The sequence below is a fragment of the Peromyscus eremicus genome, chromosome 6, assembly GCF_949786415.1.
Source record: "Peromyscus eremicus chromosome 6, PerEre_H2_v1, whole genome shotgun sequence".
In the NCBI taxonomy this organism is placed as follows: Eukaryota; Metazoa; Chordata; class Mammalia; order Rodentia; family Cricetidae; genus Peromyscus; species Peromyscus eremicus.
Genome location: NC_081421.1, coordinates 55,291,493 through 55,313,453, shown reverse-complemented (window position 1 = coordinate 55,313,453; position 21,961 = coordinate 55,291,493). Strand labels below are relative to the sequence as shown.

General features: G+C 35.8%; 1 protein-coding gene across 1 annotated transcript in view; it reads left to right on the top strand.

Annotated features, from left to right (window-relative positions):
* Positions 1 to 21,961, top strand: part of Glrb (glycine receptor beta) — a 68,190-nt gene that overhangs the window by 32,813 nt on the left and 13,416 nt on the right. The window contains exons 3-6 of the mRNA XM_059264750.1: positions 440 to 507; positions 16,199 to 16,428; positions 16,534 to 16,616; positions 18,234 to 18,374. Of these exons, the coding sequence (XP_059120733.1) occupies positions 440 to 507; positions 16,199 to 16,428; positions 16,534 to 16,616; positions 18,234 to 18,374 (522 nt within the window). The remainder of the gene's footprint in view (positions 1 to 439; positions 508 to 16,198; positions 16,429 to 16,533; positions 16,617 to 18,233; positions 18,375 to 21,961) is intronic.

The window sequence follows — 21,961 nt, the reverse complement described above, 5'->3', positions numbered from 1 at the left end:
AGTAGAAATATAGTAATTATCAGTAAAATTCATTGAATACTGTTCTAGCAATTAATTTAAAGATTCAAAATGACTAGAAAATGTAAAAAAATCAAACTATTTTAAAAGTGAATTTTACAGAATAACTTAGTAAGTGGATCAATTAAGTTATGCAGTTGTCAATTAAAACATATATTCCAGAGTTTGTGTAACTTGAAAGAGAAATATTTCTGAATAATGCATACCAATAAGTATAACTGAAGTTAGGTGTTATTTGTGTTACAGCTTATATTCAGAAAGTTAAATCAATAGCAATTGTGAACATGTTACATTAACAACAAAGATTTTTGCGTGTAAATGTACATTTCAAAATACAAAAATTAAATATGTATACCATATTATAACAATTCTCACCAAGGTTTTTGCAGCTGCTAAATTTATCCTTAATTTTTATCTATAGGCATTCCTGTTGATGTAGTAGTCAACATTTTTATTAATAGTTTTGGATCCATTCAAGAAACAACAATGGTAAGATAATAATTTCATACTTACAATTCTCAAACTTTCAGTCAGAGGACAGTGTAAACCATTAAAACTGAAAAGTAAGTAGTGACTGTGAAGAAAAATGCATGCAATCTAGCATGGAAAATTGCAAATTCCCAAGTTGTGTTAAGCAAGAGCTTTCAACACCTATGTGATTTTGCAATTCAAATTCAGCATTGAAACTTTCAGGCTTTGGAAATATATATTCACTCTGAAAAATTATACTGTCTGGGGAAAGGATTTATGTACCTAAAAACTCTCTCTCCCTCTGCCTGCCTCTCCCTTCCTCTCCCTCCTCTTCTCCTCTCCCTCCTCTTCTCCCCTCCCTCTTCCTCTCCCCTACCTCTCCCGTTTTCTCCCTTCCCTCTCCACCTCTCTCTGTGGGTATGCCTGTGCACATGCATATATCTGTGGGCTTCCTCAATTACTCTCCACCTTATTGTTGAGACAGGGTCTCCACTGAACCTGAAGCTCACTGGTTCAGCTAGATTAGCTGACCCGAAAGTCCCAGGCATCCATCCTTCTGTGTCCATCTCCCCAGCACTGGGATTACAGATGTGGACCACTATGTCTGGCTTTTTGTGTGGGTTTTTCAGGATCTGAACTCACCTTTGCTTTTATGGCAAATGCTTTATAGAGTGAGTGAGCCATGTCCCCAGCCCCCAAGAAGCCATTCCAAAAACACCCCCGTTGATCCATTCTTCAGTCTGTATGAAGTATCGAAAACTGTTAGGAAACATTCTTTCCTTTTAGTTTTTAGATATATCGGTTTTCAGATAATGTTTCAAGTTTCTGGGAGGACTCTTGCTTTCTCTTTTATTCTCATTTTGAGAGAATTGGAATGATCATAGGGGAGAATTTATTTTCATAACACATATCTAAAATCTCTGGCAGAGTAACAAGTGCAGAGAAGGATGAAGAGGGAACACTACCTGTGATCTTGAACAAAAATTTGTAGATTCTCTGAACTATGAGTATTATAGTTAAAGTCCCCTACACATGTCTTAAAAAGTCCTTCAACAAACAATGCCATCATGAAATTTGTAGGCAAATGGATGGAACTAGAAAAAAATCATCCTAAGTGAGGTGACCCAGACCCAGAAAGACAAACATGTGCTCACTCATAAGTGGATACTATATATAAAGCAAAGGATAAACAGATTACAACCCACAACCCCAGAGAAGCTAGGTAAAGAGGAGGACCTTGAGAGGGACAGTATGGATTGCCCCAGGAAAGAGATATGGTTAAGATCTCTTGGGTGAACTGTGAGGGGGCAGTAGAGGGGAGGGTATAGGGGGGTAGGAACATGAGGGCTTGAGAAGGCCAAGTTAGGGAGGGACAGAGAGGGAGAACAATGAAAGAGATAGCTTGACAGAATGAGACATTATGGGGTTAGGGAGAAATCTGGTGCTAGGGAAATCCCCAAGAACCCACAAGGATGTCCCCAGCTAAAACTCATAGCAGTGCTGGAGAGGAACTGACCTTCCCCTGTACTCAGATTGGTGACTACTCTAATTGTTATCATAGAACCTACATCCATCAACTGATGGAAGCAGATGCAGAGACCCACAGCCAAGCTCCTGGAGTTCAGATGAAGAGAAGGAGGAGGGACTATAAGAGCAAGGGCGTGGGGGGGACAAGATCATGATGGGAAAAATCATGGAGACAGCTGACCCAAACCAGTGGGAACCCACAGACTCTGGACTGACAGCTGGGGAGCCAGCATGGGACCACACTAGGTCCCTTGAATGAGGGTGACAGATGTGTGGCTTGATCTGTTTGTGAGTCCCCTGGCAATAGGACCAGGACTCATCCTGAGTACATAAACAGGCTGTTTTAGAGCCCATTCGCTATGGTGCCATGCCTTACTCAGCCTTGATACAGGGGGAAGGGGCTTGGACCTGCCCCAACTTGGTATGCCAGCCTGTGTTGACTACACAAGGGAGGCCTTACCCCCTATGAGGAGTGGGTTGGGGGTTGGGGGGAGTGAAATAAGGAGTGGGAGAGCGAGGGGGAACAGTGGGTGGTATGTAAAATAAAAAAAATAAACTTTGAATAAACAAGTAAACTTTAAAAAAAAATTCTCCAACCAAATCTACGGTATGTTCATGCTTTTAGACGAGCAGATGTTCTGGTAGCATCTTCCCCTTTTGACAAACAAAACACTGAAGTAATACGTAAGTGGGAGGAAAAAATAACACTTTCCTTTGTTTTGTGTTATTGTTTTATTTTTTGAGATACTTATTTTTTAAGTGATGCTAGTAGGTTTGATTGTAATGGTAGTAGAACTGCTACAATATCATATAATCTTCCAGAATATCTCAGGCTACATAAAGAATGATCTAAAGCAGTCACTCCTTTATTTTTAGCTGCAGAGATATTATATTTTTGTGTAATAGAACAACCGTGTGTTGTGTTTACTTTTTGACAGTTATAGTAACAATCATGATGGATTTGTTGTTGTTGAAGTACATATTTCATCATATTTTAAGCTCCTGAGCAGTTGATAGTCATATGCATATATATTAGACACACACACACACACACACACACACACACACACAGAGAGAGAGAGAGAGAGAGAGAGAGAGAGAGAGAGAGAGAGAGAGAGAGAGAGAGAGAGAGAGAGAGAGAACTATTTAAAAGATTTTGGAACTGAATCCAAGTCTCACACTTAAGTGCCATAGATACACATTCTAGGTCACTACAACCGTGTTTTATACTGCTCTAAAATATACTGTCATTTGTCACTTAGGAGAAAGGTTATAGTGCTCATTCATTTAAAAGATGTTTCATCTACACAAGCTCTTCATTTCACAAGAGTAAGAGAGTAAGAGATGGTTTTTGGAGGTGAAATTTTGAGGGTTCTGTTTGGTCTACTTGGTCTTTGCATTCCACTTTGTACTTTATTGTTCTGCCTTGACCCATGGAGCTAATTCTAAAACCCTGCTCTCAAGAGTTTACCTTCTCTTGGAAATATCCTGACTCTTCATGTTGCTTATCTCATCTCTAAAAACATGTCTATAAAGTCTGGAGGTAGATAATTAAATAGTCTTTTGTTCATCATTGATTTTTTTCATGTGCCATCACTCAGTAGGTGACATAACCCAAATGTTTGACTGTGAACCGCATCTATCAAGTGGAGTTGTTCTACATTGTCAAGGTTGTATTTTCCTCTTGGCAGTGTTGGCTTCTTAAGTACTTACAAAATTTTAGAGGTATGTCGTCTGAGGATGTCATATTTTATAGACTTACTCTGGCTATTTGCTAAGTAGTGTTGCTTAACAGGAAAATATACACAAACATACACATACACACACACACACATGAAATCTCTTCTAAGGAAAAAATGGAACTAGACAGAACAGGCCTTCATTTTTTTTATCATAAACAGTGTTCAAAAATGATAGAGCTGAATCTGGAGTCATAACAGAGGATGTTCATATATGGACAAGAGTGTCAGAGGTTGCTTATTAAAAGCAAGCTAATAGAAACAAAACTCTTTCCCAAACAAGAAGTTGGGAAGCAGAAAGATCAGCTCCATCAGCATGTTGGCTACATATTCATGATGGTGTGATGCTGAATATTTGAGTTCTCACCAATAGACTTGAACTTGAGCCTCTCAGGCCCCTGTTGTGTGATACCTTACAAACCGGAGAGAGGAAAACACAGTGACAGTGTTTTTACAAGCCTTCTAAAGTCCCAGTGGTGATCACCTTTTGCTTGTCCTACTTTTACAAATGGATAGAACATCTCCAAGTGCTAAAGAAGGTGCAATAACTTTGATGTGAACTCGCTGTTTTGTTAGTTAATGGACTAAAACCTTCCCTTCAAGAATCTGCCAAAACAAAAGAAACCTTAACATTTTGGAAGCCCAGTATTTCACTCACTTTAAGGCTTTTTTTCAGGATAGACAGGCAGTTGCTTACTTAAATCTCAATGCAAGACATGGAGCTAGGGGCTGGATAGGACACTGATAGCCACTAGTCAAGTGGCAGACAGATGTGAGGTAGCTTCTGAAAGGAGAGGGGCAACTCTTCCCTCCAGTGCATGAAACTGGCATGGCAGTGTTTGTCATTTCTCTTAGCAGTGTGTGTGGGTGGTGGCATTTTCTCAGGTTATTCATTCATTTATTTTTATTTTGGATGCTGCTGCCTAAACTGAAAGTTATCCCAACTTATTTGCAAATCATAGTTTCGCAGTAAAGGAAACACTGCCACCACATCAGTCTTCCCCATACTGTCTCTCATCTCTGTGGATCTGTGCCCTTCTTGCCTGTTCTGGGGTCTCACTCTGTGGCTCTGTTGTTCCCACTTCCAGTGTCTGACTAGCTTGCTTGCATTCTGCTACCTCCCGTTGGTATAAGCTATCATTACCGATGCCATAAGTGATAATTGCTGACATTAATACCAAGATCACCCAAATTAACAAATGAATATTACCACCGCAATATGAAATTGCCAGAAGGAATGATTATTCTCTCACCACTTTCTGTGGTGCTATTTGTGGCAAATGAAGTAAGAGCACTTAAGGCAATGAGAAGTTTGTCTACGGAACATCTGCTCTACAGTCACACTTAGTTGCTGATTTTTTCTGTTTGTTCCTACTGTTTACTTAAGACAATGGGTTTCCTTAAATGAAAAGTGAACCATTACCCACTGTGGAAAATTGGGTATCATAGTTGATTGTACTAGTCTATGCATGAGCACTCTGTCCAATCAGCAACACACAAGAGCTCCTTCATGGAAATAAAAGCCTGTTTATACAATCCATTTTCTTTCTTTAGGCCTCCTTTGTAATTATATTGAATTATTGCTTTGCTACAATTCATGATCCTGTCAGCCTTTCTATGCCTTTCTGCTGCATGACTTTCCCTTGTTTTAATAATAGACTTCAAATCATCCTGGGCAACACAGCTGTGCTTGTCAAGAAAAGGAAAATCATGTTTGGGATCGGCTTAAAGGGCTTATTTCTAATTCCTTCCAATTGCTCATCTTTGTTATTTGCTTTTATCTTTTCTTGTATGTATAGATTTAAAATCTATTTTTTAATCCATTCTTTAAAATTCATCTTCCTGTACTATTCTTTATATTTTGTTATTGGTTTTCCAGCAGAGTTTTATTTTTTAATAGTATTAGACACACTTGTATCAATTTTTCTTTATTTTCATCTTGATCAATTTTGCTTTTCATCGTAGTTATAAAATCAGAAATCATAAATGAGTTTTCCTGTTTCTTTTTTTTTTAAACATAAATCTGTGTGTGTGTGTGTGTGTGTGTGTGTGTGTGTGTGCGCGCGCGCGCTACAGCATGTCTTTGGAGGCCAGAAGAAATTATGAGGGAGTTGGCTTTTTCCTTTGACCATGTGGTTTCTAGGGATGGAATTGAGGTCAGAAGATGTGGCAGCAAATGCCTTTCCCTGCTGAACCATTGTAGATGAATTTCTAAGCGGTCTTATTAAATAAAAAAAAACACAGAGCCAAATATAGGGGTGAAAGCTTTAGAGATCAGGGAATTAGGAATAACATACAAATAAAATATCACCACATTTCATCCCAGATAAAATATCACCACAAACCATATCCCCACCCCCTCGTTTCTTTTCATGTTCATAATCCTCAAGGTTTTACCCTATGGTATACCAATGCTGCCCATGTCCTAATCACAGCAAAGAGGATATGATGATGTTCATGGAAAAGGAACTGTTGCAGATACTGTTCAATTCATGATCTTAAGAAAAGGAATGGGCAGGTTCATTGTAGTGGTCCATGTGTATCCACGAGAGACATACTAAAAGAGAGACAGGAAGATCAGAGGCATTCAGCAGACTTGAAATAGAAGAAACATGGATTGGAATACCGTGTGGAAGGGCCATGACTTAAGAAATATTGGCAGCTACTAGAAGCTGAAAGAATGGGACAGAAATTATGTCCTCAATTCCTGTGAAGGAAGCAGCCCTGTGGACAGAAAGCTAGAGTTTCACCTGGTTATTTTGGTCTTCTGTCTAAGATATTGAACTTACGATGTTTTACTTGACATTTTTGATTGTTTTGTTATGACAGAAAATAGGACACTAATACATATGTTTCTGAATGTTTGTAAATAATACTTTCATAGGCCTAAATCCTGCTGGAGGAAATGTGATTAAATAAAACTTACTCTTTGTCCTGCTAGAGGCTTATCCAATGATGTCTGACTTTATAGGTGCCAAGTATCTCACTTGATTAATACTGAGTAATTTCTAAAATATCTCTTTAATGTAAATCCTACTAAGAAGTTAAAAGGGTTTTTATTTAAATACAAATCTTTAAAATTATAGTATCTATTTGGCAAAGTTATTCTTTTAGTATAAAAAGGTTGAAAGAGTATATTTGGTTTTCATGGGTACTTTCTTCTCTACCTCTTCTCCATAACTATACCATTTATCATTGGTGATTAAACTCCACAGGTCAGAACACTGAACGCTTTAGGAGTATGACTAGTGTGAGCTTGGTTTTCTCTTTCTAGTAACTCATCATTGTCAATGCATAGGATGGAAAGTAAGTTTGACACTTGACACATGTTAAACTTTAGAATCTGTCAAACTATCAAAGGCATCATTTCTTCTCTCCTGTCATTAATAGAAGTATATTTAGCACTTCCTGAACACACAGTCCTAGCAAGTTTCTGCTTGCTCTCTTCCTGCTCTTCAGGCCCTTCCAAAACTCATACGTATAAACTAAACACCAGGCCTATAGCATTAAGATGTGGGGCCTTTGGGAGTTGAAAGGGACTTAAGGTGGAGCCCTCAATAACGGAATTCAAACCCAATGAAGGGAACCAGAGTGAGCTTGTTTTCCCATTCCAGCTTGTGGGTTGGACAGATCAAGAAATTGCTTTGAGGAACAGACCTTCATCTGACTTCCAAGTTCAGAACTGTGAACAATATATTTCTATTTGCTTAGAATTTGCATAAAGTATCATGCTCTTATAATAAGAATGGAAAAAGATGCTAACCTCATGGGATTTGTAGTCTGATGTCAGTATTATTAGTGAAAATTACAAATACAAACAGGTAATTGGTTTAGATCCAGAGAAATGTAAATACCAATAAAACAGTGTTCAATGGAACTTACTAAAAAACCTTAAAAAGTGGTATTTTTTTAGAAAATCACTGGAATATGAATTGAGAGCTTTAATTAGTATTTTCATAACTGAACAACTATCATGGGAAACTTTTAGTCTCACAAAAGTCTGTATTTGGCATCATTGTGGGCCATGTTTCTAAGCAATCATTGACAGAACCTTAATTATAATGCTGCCAGATGCTGCAAGAGTTGGTCTTTTTACTTCCTTGCATACTAATTTTATTTTTTGTCACAATGTAAAGAAAGCAAATGCATTAGTGATTACTTATATGGAAATCAGGTAAAAGTATAGCATGGAAGAGTTTTCATAATAATTTTAGGAAATAAAGATAAATAGTTCTTACTACTAAAATATCATTAATGGAACATAACTGGCTTTGTGTCTCATTGTGGAAAATTTTATTGCCTTAGAGAAACAGTTTAATTTGAGTGTTAATTGGTACTGAAAATTTGGAGAACATCCATTTTCCAAATAATGAATAACAGTGAGTTATTTAGAATGAACAGTGAGTAGTGTTTGTTACCAAGTACCTTACAATTAAGTCATTTCACACTGATAAAGTGGTCTGTTTCTGATGAAATTTGTTTATCACAAAATAAGTGATAGAACTATAATTATTGTAATTGAGGGATTAAAAATGAAAGATTTCAAAGATAGTTGTCTTAATATAGAACATTTGACGTGTCAATAACTAGTAATTATTTAGTTTTGCATTAAACATTAAACAAATGTTACCAACTAATGAATTATTATCTTTTAATGAGTGTCGAACCAAACTATTAATTTGAATCATAAAATTTAAAATGTTCTTAAAAGATATATGACCTTGATGCAGCTTGTATTGAAACCCAATAATATATAGTTATATAGTTAATAGAAAAGTATCTTTCAAGTTCTTTCAAAATAAAACAATAAAATGTAATAATAATAAATGATACATTGAGTGAGACAATGAAATAGAAAACTTCCAATTTGGGGAGTTACCCATTGGAATATTATTTTAATGGGTATCTGTTAAAGACAATAAAGTAGCTAGGATAGTTTAGTTGGTGAAATGCTTGCCAAGGAAGCATGAGTACCTGAGTTTGACCTGAAAAACCCAGGGTTAAAAAGGCTGGACATAATTGCATGCCTTTGTAATCCCAGCACTGGGAGGTGGAGACACATGAATCTCTGGGGCTTGCTAGTTGGCCACTCTCATCTGCTTGGTGAGCTCCAGTCCTATGGGAAACAGCCCTAAACAAAAACAAAAAGAAAAATACTGATGGAGTGATGGCTCTGAGGATCGATACTTGTGGCTGACCTTTGATTATTACATGCACACAGATACACATGTGCCCACACTCACAACTACACACTTATGCAAGACGAAAAAAAGATCATCAAAGAAATCTAAAGTTTATGTTCTATAGTGAACTTATCATAGTTGATCTTCAGGAAAGAAAGATACAGGAGGTGCTAAGAAAATGTGTTAGCAGTGTGTTGACACTTGTTTCTTAGAAGTAAGGTGTCATTAAGACCCGTGAACACACTCTAGCACAAACTAAATCAATTACACTGGGCATAGAAGTTTTTCTGAAGCAGAGGAGATTAAGCTTAGAAGGCTAAGGAACTAGCTCTTGGTCAAAGTATTTATGGTACAGAATGGAGATTTGAATCAGGACCTTTGCATTTACAAATCTATGATCCCATAGTCCTGGGCTTATCAATTAGAGTAACGTATTTTTTCCCATTGCACTAGGTTTCCACACCACCCTCAAATGCACCCCAATTCCAGTTGTCTTTCCCACACTCTCTTCCTCCACTTCATCTCCCCCATACCTGATCTCCCCTCCCATCTCTACTTGCCCCCACTCTGCCTATTTCTATTCTATTTCTCCTTTCCAAGGAGATCCATGCATTCTTCTTAGATCCCTCCTCTTCATTTAACCTCTCTAGGTCTATGGATTGTAGTTTGATTATCATTTACTTAACAACTAATATCCACTTATAAGTAAATACATACCTTATTTATCTTTCTGAGTCTGAGTTACCTCACTCAGGAAGTTTTTTTTCTTCTAATTTCATTCATTGGCCTGCAAATTTCATGAAATCAGTCTTTGTTTCTTTTTTAATAGCTGAGTGATTCTCCATTGTGTAAATGTACCACATTTTGTTTATCTGTTCTTCTGTTGAGGGACATTTAGGTTGTTTCCAGTTTCTGGCTATCATCAATAGAGTTGAATGAACATGGTTGAACAAATGTCTTTGTGGTAGGATGGAATGTTTTTTAGATATGTGCCAAAGAGTGTGATAGATGGATCTTGAGGTAGATAGAATCCTAGCTTTCTGAGGATCTGCCATATTGATTTCTTGAGTGGCTGTACAAGTTTGCACTCTCAGCAGCAATGGAGAAGTTTCCCTCTTGCTCCACATCCTTGCCAGCATGAGCCATCACTTATGTCCAAATTAGCCATTCTAACTGATATAAAATGTAATCTCAAAGATTTGCATTTCCCTGGTGGCTAAGGATGTTAAACATTTCTTTAAGTGTTTCTTCACCATTTGTGTTTCCCCTATTAAGAATTCTCTGTTTAGATCTGTATCCCATTTCTTAAATTAGATAATTTGTTTTGTTGATATCTAGTTTTTTGAGTTGTTCGTATATTTTGGGTATTAGTCCTCTATCAGATGTGGAATTGATAAAAATCATTTCCCATTCCATAGGCTGCCACTTTGTTTGATTGATAGTGTCCTTTGCCATACAAAAGCTTTTCAGTTTCATGAGGTCTCATTAGTCAGTTGTTGATCTTAGTTTCTGTTCAGGAAGTTGTCTCCTTTGCCAATGTGTTTCAAGGCTATTACCCACTTTTTCCTCTATCAGGTTCAGTATATCTAGTTTTATGTTGAGATATTTGATCCACTGGGACTCATGTTCTGATGTTAGAGTTGTTCTCCGTGGTCATTCCTCTTTGTACAGGTACTGCTGTCTATATGTGGGTCCTTGCTTGGGCACCGGTGTAGACTGTTTCTTATGAAGTAACTTGATTGGTTGGTGTAGAATCTTTGTGATTACCTGTCTGATCTCAGGTGCTGATTTTATGGTCCTTGCATAGTCATAGGTGTACAGTGTCTCTTTAAATTCCCTTGGCCGGCAAGTGCAGACTCTTCTCTGTTCGGTCACTCCCCAGGGCAGACATGCAGATCCTATTTCTATGCAATCTTTCTTTTAGTTTTCTGTGCATGAGGCTTGGTGTCTTCCAATAAGAGCAGCGCTTTTTGGTGCCACCCTTTCTGCATTGGTCTTTGTGTTGTTTGTGCTACACCTAGAAAGTTCAGGTCATGGAATTGGCAGTGGGTGGTAGAACTATGGTCATCTTTCAGTCTCTAGATACTAGAAAGGGTTATGTCCAACTTTCCATTTGTATGCCTTTGATGTTTTTATGTTTAAGCATTTGCTGTTGTTCAATTTTCTTATAGGAAGCTGGTGAGTCATACTCTAGTCTGTGGTTCAGATGAGATTTCCAGTATGTGGAATTCTGTACACAGTTCTGACTCAGTTTTATTTCTATTTAAGATTAATGTATCCTGCAGGTCACCCTCAGAGTAGTCCTGGATCCCCACAGTGGGCCAAGCAGAGAGTGGAGGGACCTTTTCTCCTACAGCCAACCTGCTGTGGACTCAGCAAGGGTCTTTATAAAACTCCCTCTTCCCTCTCTCCTGATCAAGATTGGGAAGAGAGATTTTCCTGCCGCTTTGATGGTGTGTAGACCTCATGGTCCCTGTCTGAGCGCAGGCCTGCTCAGTGAAGCTGCTGGCGATGCTTCTGAGTCTTTATTTCATTTCCTTTGGTCTCTTCCTCTCCCCGGTGCTGTGGCTGCCATGGGAATTTGTGGCTTGTACTAGCCTCCAACACTCTCCTCTGCGAATTATCTGTTTCTGAGAGGCAAGACTGAATTTTCAGAGGCTCTTCCCTGTTTTACGCTGTGCTTCAAACCGTCTCCATTTGAACTGTCTACCTCCTCTTTGCAGGCTAAGGTGCCTTAAGGACCTTGCTCTCCTCCTGTTCAAAGCTTCCTGTCTTTCTTTAATACTTAAAGGGTGTTTCTCTGCATCATTCACCTCATATGCTAGCTGCTCTCCAACTGTCCCCACTTTGTTCTAGAGAGATTTTTATTAGTCGGTGTCTGGGTGTCACTTGCTACCTTCTGTTTCCAGATTGGTGTCATGTTTGAGAAGTCATTTGTGGAGAGCAAGCATTACATGATACCTCATTTTCCCTACAGAAGGATTGTTTTTTTCAAAGTTTCTGATGCTTTGTGGGAATTTTCTCTGTATTCTGCCAGTGTCTGATGATAAAAATGCTTTTAACTTGGTGTACTAATAAGCATCATAAATGCATCTTGAATTGTTTAGAACTGTTGATTAGACTTTTGAAAAGAATTCAAGAAATAACAAGGAGAAACACTTTTAAAACTGTTCTAATTATTAACCTTAAAAGGTTAATTTTGCATGAGTTAGCCCTACAATTTTGGAAACTGGTAGAACTTTAAACTGTGCTTCCATAAGTACCAGTTGGTGTGTGGAAATTTCAGTATAATGCATAATAAATTTCTGAACTTCAACCCAAAATATTAGAGGCAGCTTATTCTATAATTATGCAAAGTATGCTAAAGTTAATTAAAGGTTAGCATTGCTTTAATCCCTCCCAGATATTATCTTGAATGTTATTATGAAATATTGATATAGTATCCATAAAATTAATTAGCAGTAAGCAAATTGGCAGACATATTCCACAAGGTAATTGTTTTAGTGTACAGAATGCTAATGAGTTTTTTAAATTGCTGTCTCTTTATGTGTATGTACTAGCCTACTAAGATAGGAAAATCTAATATTAAAGTAAAATACAGCTTCCTTAATCTAGAAACATTCTAGGGAAGTTCTTGAAGCTGTACACGAAAGATGATGGAGAGTCTCTATAAATACAAGGTACTCTCTAAATGCTATTTTCTCTATTTTTTCATTCATTCTTTCTTCTGGCAAAGATTTGAGGTATAAAATAGTAATAAAAATAGAGGAAAATAATTGAAGTTGTGGCCAGGTGGTGGTGGCACACGCCTTTAATCCCAGCACTCGGGAGGCATAGCCAGGCAGATCTCTGTGAGTTCGAGGCCAGCCTGGGCTACCAAGTGAGTTCCAGGAAAGGCGCAAAGCTACACAGAGCAATACAATTGAAGTTGTATTGAGTGTTCATATGTCATACCATGGTAGCTGTACCAAGATATGAGAAAGGAGATGTGAGTGCAGGTGACTACAAGGTTACCTCTCAGTTCCCTAGCCTCCAGACAAAAGGCAAAACAAAATGAGATACTTATACATTTCTTTCCAGTAAAAGGAAGCCTTGAAAATCTCTGATGATTAGATGTATTTGTTTTTGTAATGTGCCCTCACTAAACATGCTTTCTGCACAGGAAATAACTATAAAATGATGTGACAGTAGCATACCAATAAACAAATGAATCACTAAATAATGAAGAGAAGACACCATCTGGGGTAGTTTCATAGTAGTGTCATCAACTGAACATGGAACTATAGTATTTCTTATATCGATGCATTGTCTGTAATAGTACAGTGAATACATATTGAATTTATGAGTTTAAATATATAATGATGTGATAGTGTCCCTTTGCAAGGCACAGCAATTCAAGAATGTGATTAAAATCATCTTTGAATGTATAACTTTATAATGTGAAAGATTTGGGCAGATCATATCAGAGATGGTAAAAAATTTGAAATGGAATATCTTTGAATGCTCAATATGATCTCAAGTTGAATCCCACCATGTGCTTAGGTAAAGTACAATGATCAAAATTTTATGAGAAATTGACTTAGTGTGAGATATATCTCTCTTGAAGAGGAAGTCATGAATGACTGTGTGGAGTAGATACAAAGATTTGTTAGGAGCATCGTTGTCTCTGGAAGCTTGGATTTGTCACAGTTGTTGCAGTAAATAATCATTTAATCTCCATTAGACTTATATATGTGTGCAGATACATGCATGTGTATGTGAGCAAGTGAATGTGTGTGCTCACATGTGCCTGTGTGCTAATGTAATGTAGCACATTGTACTGCCAGTCTTTGTATTCTGAATGACAAGGCTCCTTTACTCCATCTGGGTCAAAGTTCATTTGGTTAAAAGAGTCTTCCCTTTTCAGTACTGCTACTGTAAGGTCAGGTGTTTAGACATGTGTAGACATGTTCATGTAATTCTTAGCTGGCTTGACATGGCACTTCTTAGCAATCGGCATATGATTTTTTAAGACTTAATTTATAGGTTGACTTTTGAAATCATTTTTTTCAGTGCCAATTCACATTGACATGGAACAGTGTGATATTTCAGTATGTTTTTAGAACACACAGTGGTCATTAATGTGAAGCTGGCATACCTATTATGTCAGTTTGTTACAACTTTTTACAAACATCCAGTGCCAGTTGCTGATAGAGATGAGTTGACAACATGGTACTTTCCAAGCTGTAGCGAACCTATGTAAGTGCACAGTTAGTCAGTGTCTTACCCTTCTCCAAATACTGAACAGAATCTGAGTACAGAAACAAACTGATTAGAAGAGTAAAGTTCCTGTTCTTTTTTTTTTCTTTCTTTCTTTCTTTCTTTCTTTCTTTCTTTCTTTCTTTCTTTCTTTCTTTCTTTCTTTCTTTTTTTTTTTTTTCTGGAATGTAGCTGAAGATTTCCTGTGTCCTGGCCTGCCGGCGGTTGGGACAAAGCTCTCCCACTTGCATCCACCAAGTAAACACACAAAGGCCTACATTAAATAAAATGGCTCAGCCATTAGCTCAAGCCTACCATTGACGAGCTCCTACACTTAAACTCAACCCATTTCTGTCAATCTATATGTTACCACATTTTCCGTGGCTTTATCTGTGTGCCATTACATCATGCTTCCTGGATGGTAGGCTGGTGTCACCCTGAATAAGCCTTCCTCTTCCCAGAATTCTCCTGTCTGCTTATCCCACCTGTACTTCCTGCCTGGCTACTGGTCAATCAGCGTTTTATTAAACCAGTGTACAAAAGAATTATTCCACAGCACTGGAGTCCATGCTTACAGCCTATGCTTTAAAATATTTGTATATGGGTAAAGCATATATATATCTATAACTTGTAGAGAGGCATTGGTTTTAGTTTTTAATAAAAGTGGTCTATCACTTCTTTCTATTTCCTTAGCTGGATTTAGAATTTAAGTTTACTATTCAATTCATTATCCAAAAGGCTTTGGAAGGATAAAATATGAATTTTGGATTATGACTATAAAGAAGGTCTTGAAACCCATTATAACTTATGCCTTGAATACTGTTGTATACATCCTGAGTATAGTGGATGAAGTGAAAGTCATCAATGGTGAATTTTAGTGTACACTGATGATCCACTTTGTGCCAGAACTTTATCTCCCCCACCCTTTTTCCTCTCTTTGTTTCCCTCTCTCATCTTTGAAATAGGGTCTCACTCTATAGCACTGGTTAGCCTGGAACTCATTATGTAACCTCCTCAACGTGCCTCTGCCTCCCAAGCTCTGGGATTACAAGTATACACCACCGTGTCTGCTCAGAGAGCCATACTCATTGGCAAATATAAAATACTTTAGGTGATCCCATATGGTTTCTTTGTTTATATATTTTTAGTATTAAATGCCAACAAAATTTGATTCTTACAATTTTGTGGAACTGAAGTTTCTGAACATGAACTAATAACTGACTAAAATATTTCACTATTTACATAAATGAAGGATAACATGACAGTATAAATTTTGTATCCATTTTGGTCTGTTTCAAATAGTCCAAATATCATTTTACTATGTGCCTCAGGCTCTATGATAGCTCACATGAGTGAATAGCTATGAATTGATTTCTCTAAACATCAGAAGAATATATATCAGTCCTCTGAATCTGAGTTCTGTATATGTGTTCATTCTTGTGCAAATGGGTTTTTGACAAAAAATGCATATTACACAGGACATGTTCAGACTTTTGTTTCTTTTCACTATTCCCTAAACTATACTTTATAACAACTCTTCATGTGGCATTTGCATAGTATTAAATGTTACAACTAATTGTTTAATTGTATATAAGATTGCATAGGCTATATGCAATTTCATATAGAGATTCTGACATCCACGTGAAATCTTGGAACCAGTTACTAGTATCAAGGCACAATGGTGTGTATAGAGTTATTGTGTGTATATATGCAGTCACATATGTTCGCCATTTTAGTTTTTGCTTTTCTAGTTAACAAAAGACAAATAGAAATGTTTTCCCTCTGCTTCTTATCTATTCTTAGTTTTACCCAACCTTGGGAGCAGGGAGAATAATTGAAATCTTTAGAATTTCTCATGTTTAGATAATGCTATCACCCAGCCAAGTGGAGTTATTTGTTTGCTACTAACAGTAAAATTACATTTGTTGTTAAAATATCTATAAACATACACATATCATGAATTTATTTATTTATTTTTAAGCAACTAAATATATCAGCATGCAACATGTTTTTTTCCTCCAGGACTATAGAGTTAACATTTTCTTGAGGCAGAAATGGAACGACCCCAGGCTCAAGCTTCCTAGTGACTTCAGAGGTTCAGATGCACTGACAGTAGATCCCACAATGTACAAGTGCTTGTGGAAGCCTGACTTATTCTTTGCAAATGAAAAAAGTGCCAATTTTCATGATGTAACCCAAGAAAACATCCTATTGTTTATTTTTCGTGATGGAGACGTCCTTGTGAGCATGAGGTACCCTTTTATATTTACTTCCTGTAGATTTGTATTTTATTTTCAAATCAGTGTGCCACAGAAAAGTATATTCAATGATTCCAATGTCTCTGCTTTTGACTTCAGGTTGTCTATTACTCTTTCATGCCCTTTGGACTTAACTCTGTTTCCCATGGATACACAACGCTGCAAGATGCAACTTGAGAGCTGTATGTAAATGAGGCCATAATTATTTTGGGAATAAAATATTTATATGTAGGCAATATATTCTATTATTGTGCTATATAACTGTGAAAGCCATAATGCTTTGGTCTTACTAATACCATACTAATTATGATAATCTTGTAAAAACTAATCCTTCTGTTGTAGTTGGCTTTTTAGCAAGTTGATATTCGTCACTTTACTTCTTATTCTGAAGGCTAGACTTATTTGGATAAGTAATGCAGAAAATATACACAAAATTATGGTCTTCTAACAAAAGAATTTCTCTGATGTTAATATTCTAATAGTTAGAATATTAATAGTTTTCTAATTTTAGAAAACATTTTTGAAATACATGTAAGCCCAACCAAGTGCATTTCCTGTGGAAGTACAGAAAAATTATTTTTTACAAATTGCATATTTTATGTTCCTATGATTGTATTTTTCAGTTTATAAAAGACATACTAAATGTTATTAATTGTAATTTTCTATAAAAATATTAATTAATTTTCTCTGATGATTGTCTTTAGAAAATAATAAGTCATAAACCTTGAGAAATGATTACTGATATCATAAGGAATCTTAACATGGATGCTTAAAAATTAAGCTATTTCTATGAATAATAACTGTGTATGTTTGTTAGATTATATGTTATTTAGTGGTTATTTGTTGTTTTTTTAATGCACTAAACAAATTCTAACTTTTAATATTTCTTTCTTTCTAACAATAACATTATGTGTTTGTAAGTCTATGCAATGTTTTAGTACCATATATACCAGAATTTAAATAAGTCCATATTTACTCAATGCACTCATTTGATACACTGTGTAGAAACTTTAGAAACTGAAGGTGTTTGAGATCCAGTGGTAGGTAATTCTAGGATATAGTCCTGAATTTTAGCCACCTATCCTAAATCCAGGCCATGAACTCCTGGTAACTTTAATGAAGCTATAATGATGTTCACTTGGAACATAACCACTGCTCTTTTGTCATGGTGCAATTACTTCAAGGGACATTGTAGTGATTTATTTAAAACCATACCTGTTTTAAAACTTTAGGTTTGTTTTGTTTTATTTGTTTTGTTTTGTTTCGAGTTTTTCTTCAAAATTTTGTTTTATTTTGGGGCGAGGAGAGGTTACAAGGGAAGAGGGTGGATGCAAGGGGACTGGGAGAAACGTGAGATTGGAATGCATGATGTGAAATCCACAATGAATCAATAAAAGTTAAAAACAAAGTTTAGAGTGAAAAAACAAAACCTTTAGGTACATAGTGCTTGATTGTCAATGGACATACGCAGAGAGCTTGCATATTATTTGTCAGCTTTTTATTGATAGCAGTTATGAATGCTGAAACAGAGAGGAGATCTATACATGATGACCTAGGACTGCATCTGATGTTGATGATTATTTAACCATATTCCTTCTGTATAATGATGGCGTGTTATTCTTGTGCTGAGATATTGTGCATAGCTATAGATAAAAATTGCTGTGAATTTTAAATTATAATTCCATAACTTTAGATCATGCTTTTTTTTTACCTTTTCTATGTTTAATATGGATTAGTAAAATAACAAGAAATCATTGATAAGCATATTTCAGTCTAACATGTTCATGTATTTACTATAGTTGGTTATACAACCGATGATCTGAGATTCATCTGGCAGTCAGGAGATCCTGTTCAGCTGGAAAAAATTGCTTTACCTCAGTTTGATATTAAAAAGGAAGATATCGAATATGGCAACTGTACAAAATACTACAAGGGCACTGGTAAGTATTGTTTTAAAAACTAAAACTAACCTGGGTCTCAAAGTTTTGTTTTAGACTTAATATAGACTAAGGAACAAATAGAGGAGAGATGACTGAAAATGAGCTAATTGTAAGAAGTGTATCCTCATAACCACGTGTCAAAATCTTTTCCACAACCACACTCACTTAAGAAGTTTGGCCTTATAATTATAGAATAGATCTGCTTTTCTCCATGTAATTCTGTTGGTAAGAAGTTGTCAATATGTCATTATAGTAATGAAATATTGTAATGAATATAGTCATGAAACAAACTAGTCCAGGTAATGGTTTTCTTAGACGTTGCCAAGTTTTGACAAGATTTCCTTTGGCACTAAGCATTTAATACAGCGCAGTATAATCTATCTGTGTTCATCCATTGTCTTCTGAGCAGTTTTATTTGCATGGCAATTTGTCTGTCTTGTTAATTTTAAAAATCACTGAACTTTGTGTACATGAGAAGCAATAAGAGTGTGAGATAATTGAACATCTGTGAATATTCCCTGTATAGTGTTATTTGTCTAGGTCATGCAATAACCAGTTTTGAAAAGCAAAACAAATTAACCTCAGTCATTAAATTACATTGAACTTTTGAAGGAAGTACAAAAGTCATTCCTTCACTCTCATAACATATAGTGTTCAGCCTTGGGATCTGCATTATCAGCTGTAGGTCACTGAGGAGGTTCGGTAGTATTAATACATTTCACTTAACAATATGGAATTAAACAATACAGAAACTTCATTGTGCCATTATTAGCAATGATCAGTTCAACTTGTAAGCTGTCTACAATTCTGTATTGGAAAGCAAGTCATGGCAGAAGTAGATAGGAGCTAAGTTATGGTTTTGTAAGCATTTATATTATGTAAAAGTTTACTATTATGATATCAACAAGGGAAAATACATTAAAATGAGAGTGAACCTAGCAAGTTGCATATACACAGTCCTATAATAAATATATGCAAGACTAGGAAATTTGGTGATAAACATAATTTATTTTTTTGTTGTTGACTAAATTTGTTGTTGAATATCAAATACATTCATAAGATTGTATACTTTTATGTGTAGAACTTAAAGTAAAATATAAGATATATCATAAAATAGTAAATAGTTACTGAATTTAAATGTAAAAAAAATGGAAAGTTCTTTATTTCTTAGAAGGAAATAAAGACATGTGCTGCAAAGAAACACCTTAGAGCAGTGGTCCTCAACCTTCCTCATGCTTTGATCCTTTAATACAGTTCTCATGTTGTAGTGACCCCCCAATCATAAAACTGGTTTTGTTGCTACTTCATAGCTGCAATGCTTCTACTGTTACGAATTATAATATAAATATCTATGTTTTCTAACGGTCTTAGATGACCTCTGTGAAAGGGTTGTTTGACCCCCAAAGGGTTCACAACCTACAGGTTGAGAAGTGCTGATTTAGAGGATTGCTCTAGAGATCCTGTGACGGTCTTTGAGAGGTATTTTTGTGTCTTTATTTTTTTATTTTATTTTATAATTTAATTTAATTTTACATATCAGCCACAGATTCTCCTGTCCTCCCTCCTCCCACCCATCCCCCACCCTCCCCCCACACCTTACAAAATCCTATTAGCTACAGTAGACAGCATGAGGTTGTATCTAACATACTTTGGGCATTTACCACGTTTCAGATTCTTTATCAATATTTATATAAATCAGAAGAAAAACATATTAATGTTTGGATAATATTTGTGAAACTTGGTAAAATTCAATAGCTCAAAATACATGTGATACTAAACATGCATACTTGTATAAAAGATATATATATATATATATGTTTAACATATATATATATATATATATATGTTTACAGTCATGGCAAAACTTTAATTTGTAAAGACATTCTGACTTGGCATTAACTTTATTGAAATTATGTTGTTCCATGACTAACAGATAGTGAAGGTGAGGAATATGGGAACACAAAATGAAAATAGTTAAACTGGGCTCCTAAGTGAATGATGAAAGAAAATGACACAGGAAATAGAGAGTAAATTGAAATTTCCAAATGCACATTTATATCAATTAACTGCCCACCTGCCTCTCATAAATATAACAGACTAGAGAAAGATCAAAAAAGATCAAGAAATGTTTCTCATAAAAGTTTATGAAGCAAAGCACTGTAATACCCAACATGCACTTTACTGCTAGATGTATTGACAGCTCATGAGGTTCCCTGGTGAGTGCCTTTATGAAAGTACATGGTGGAACTACGCTTTAAAACACATGACATATGGCATTTAGTCAGGCAATCTTTAAACAGAGTGAGGTGGAATGTAAATTTTTAAAGTTATACTATTTTAAGTCATACTGCTTCATAGTGACTATATACTATATTACTATATATACTATACATGTAATGACTGGAGAAGCTTCATATATATAATTTGCTTAGAGGTACATACATATGCATTTTCTTCTTTTCATATGCAATAGGTGAATGAAAAAGTTACCTGTGTAATTTATACTGTTGCAAAGCAAGGTATTTTGAGCACTATATTTTAGGAAGCACTGTGAGCCTTTTTAATTCAATTACTTTTAAGTATGAAATATTTCTTGTTCTTATGAAAGTTTGTGTTTTTGAAGTATTGAAAATGATCATTGGCTAGAAGCATATGTTTTTGTTATTGGGGAGGAAGTTGAAATGGGTGATGGGATAGAGAAGAGGACATTTTATTCATCTTTCCCCCTCATCGTATGGAATCTGCGAACAATATACTATATAGCTTTTGTTTAATGAGACTAAAATTAGAAAGTTGCATGTCTTGTTTCCGATGTATTAGTTAACATTTTCTTCTATTCCTACCCACTAATTGTTTTTGTCCCATATTGATGTTATCACCTTTCCAATCTCCCTGAGACAGCATTAGGTATAATTATAATATGAGCAGAATTATTTTCTCATGTAACTTAAGACGATTGTGAATATCCTTTTTAAGTCAAAATTTAAGGTTCTATTGTATGGAAATCTTGCCAAATAGATAGCAAGATTATTTTAGTGTGTGTAACATGCTTGTTTTTCCTAATTAAGGTGACTAGGTAAATATTTTTAAGTGATAATGCAGTGGGACATAAATTATCCTTCTATCCATAATTATTTTACTTATGGATTGTTCGTTTATTTCAACATTTGAAAATAATTATGCACAGTGTCAACTAAAAACAACTGGAGGGTTTTTAACCTATGGTATTTATACATAATCTTACTTTTATTCAATGGTAAATGCCATTTTAATCTAAGTAAATTGTTGTCATTGGGTGTGGAGGTGCATGCTTGTAATTCCAGAACACTCAGGCAGAAAGATCACAAGTTTGAAGTTAACTAGGCTATATAGAGTGACTAGCTCAAAACAATTAAGCCTTTTAAACAATAAACATTATATATAAACTGTTAACCAAAAGCACAAAAATATTTGAAAAACAATCCTCCACGTGGAAGTAGGTTTTCTTTTCAAATGGAGTATTGTCAGAAATCTCTCATCTTCCTCCCACAAGACAGCTAAAGCCATCATCAGGCCAGGCTGCCAGTACTCATGAGTACATTTTGGGA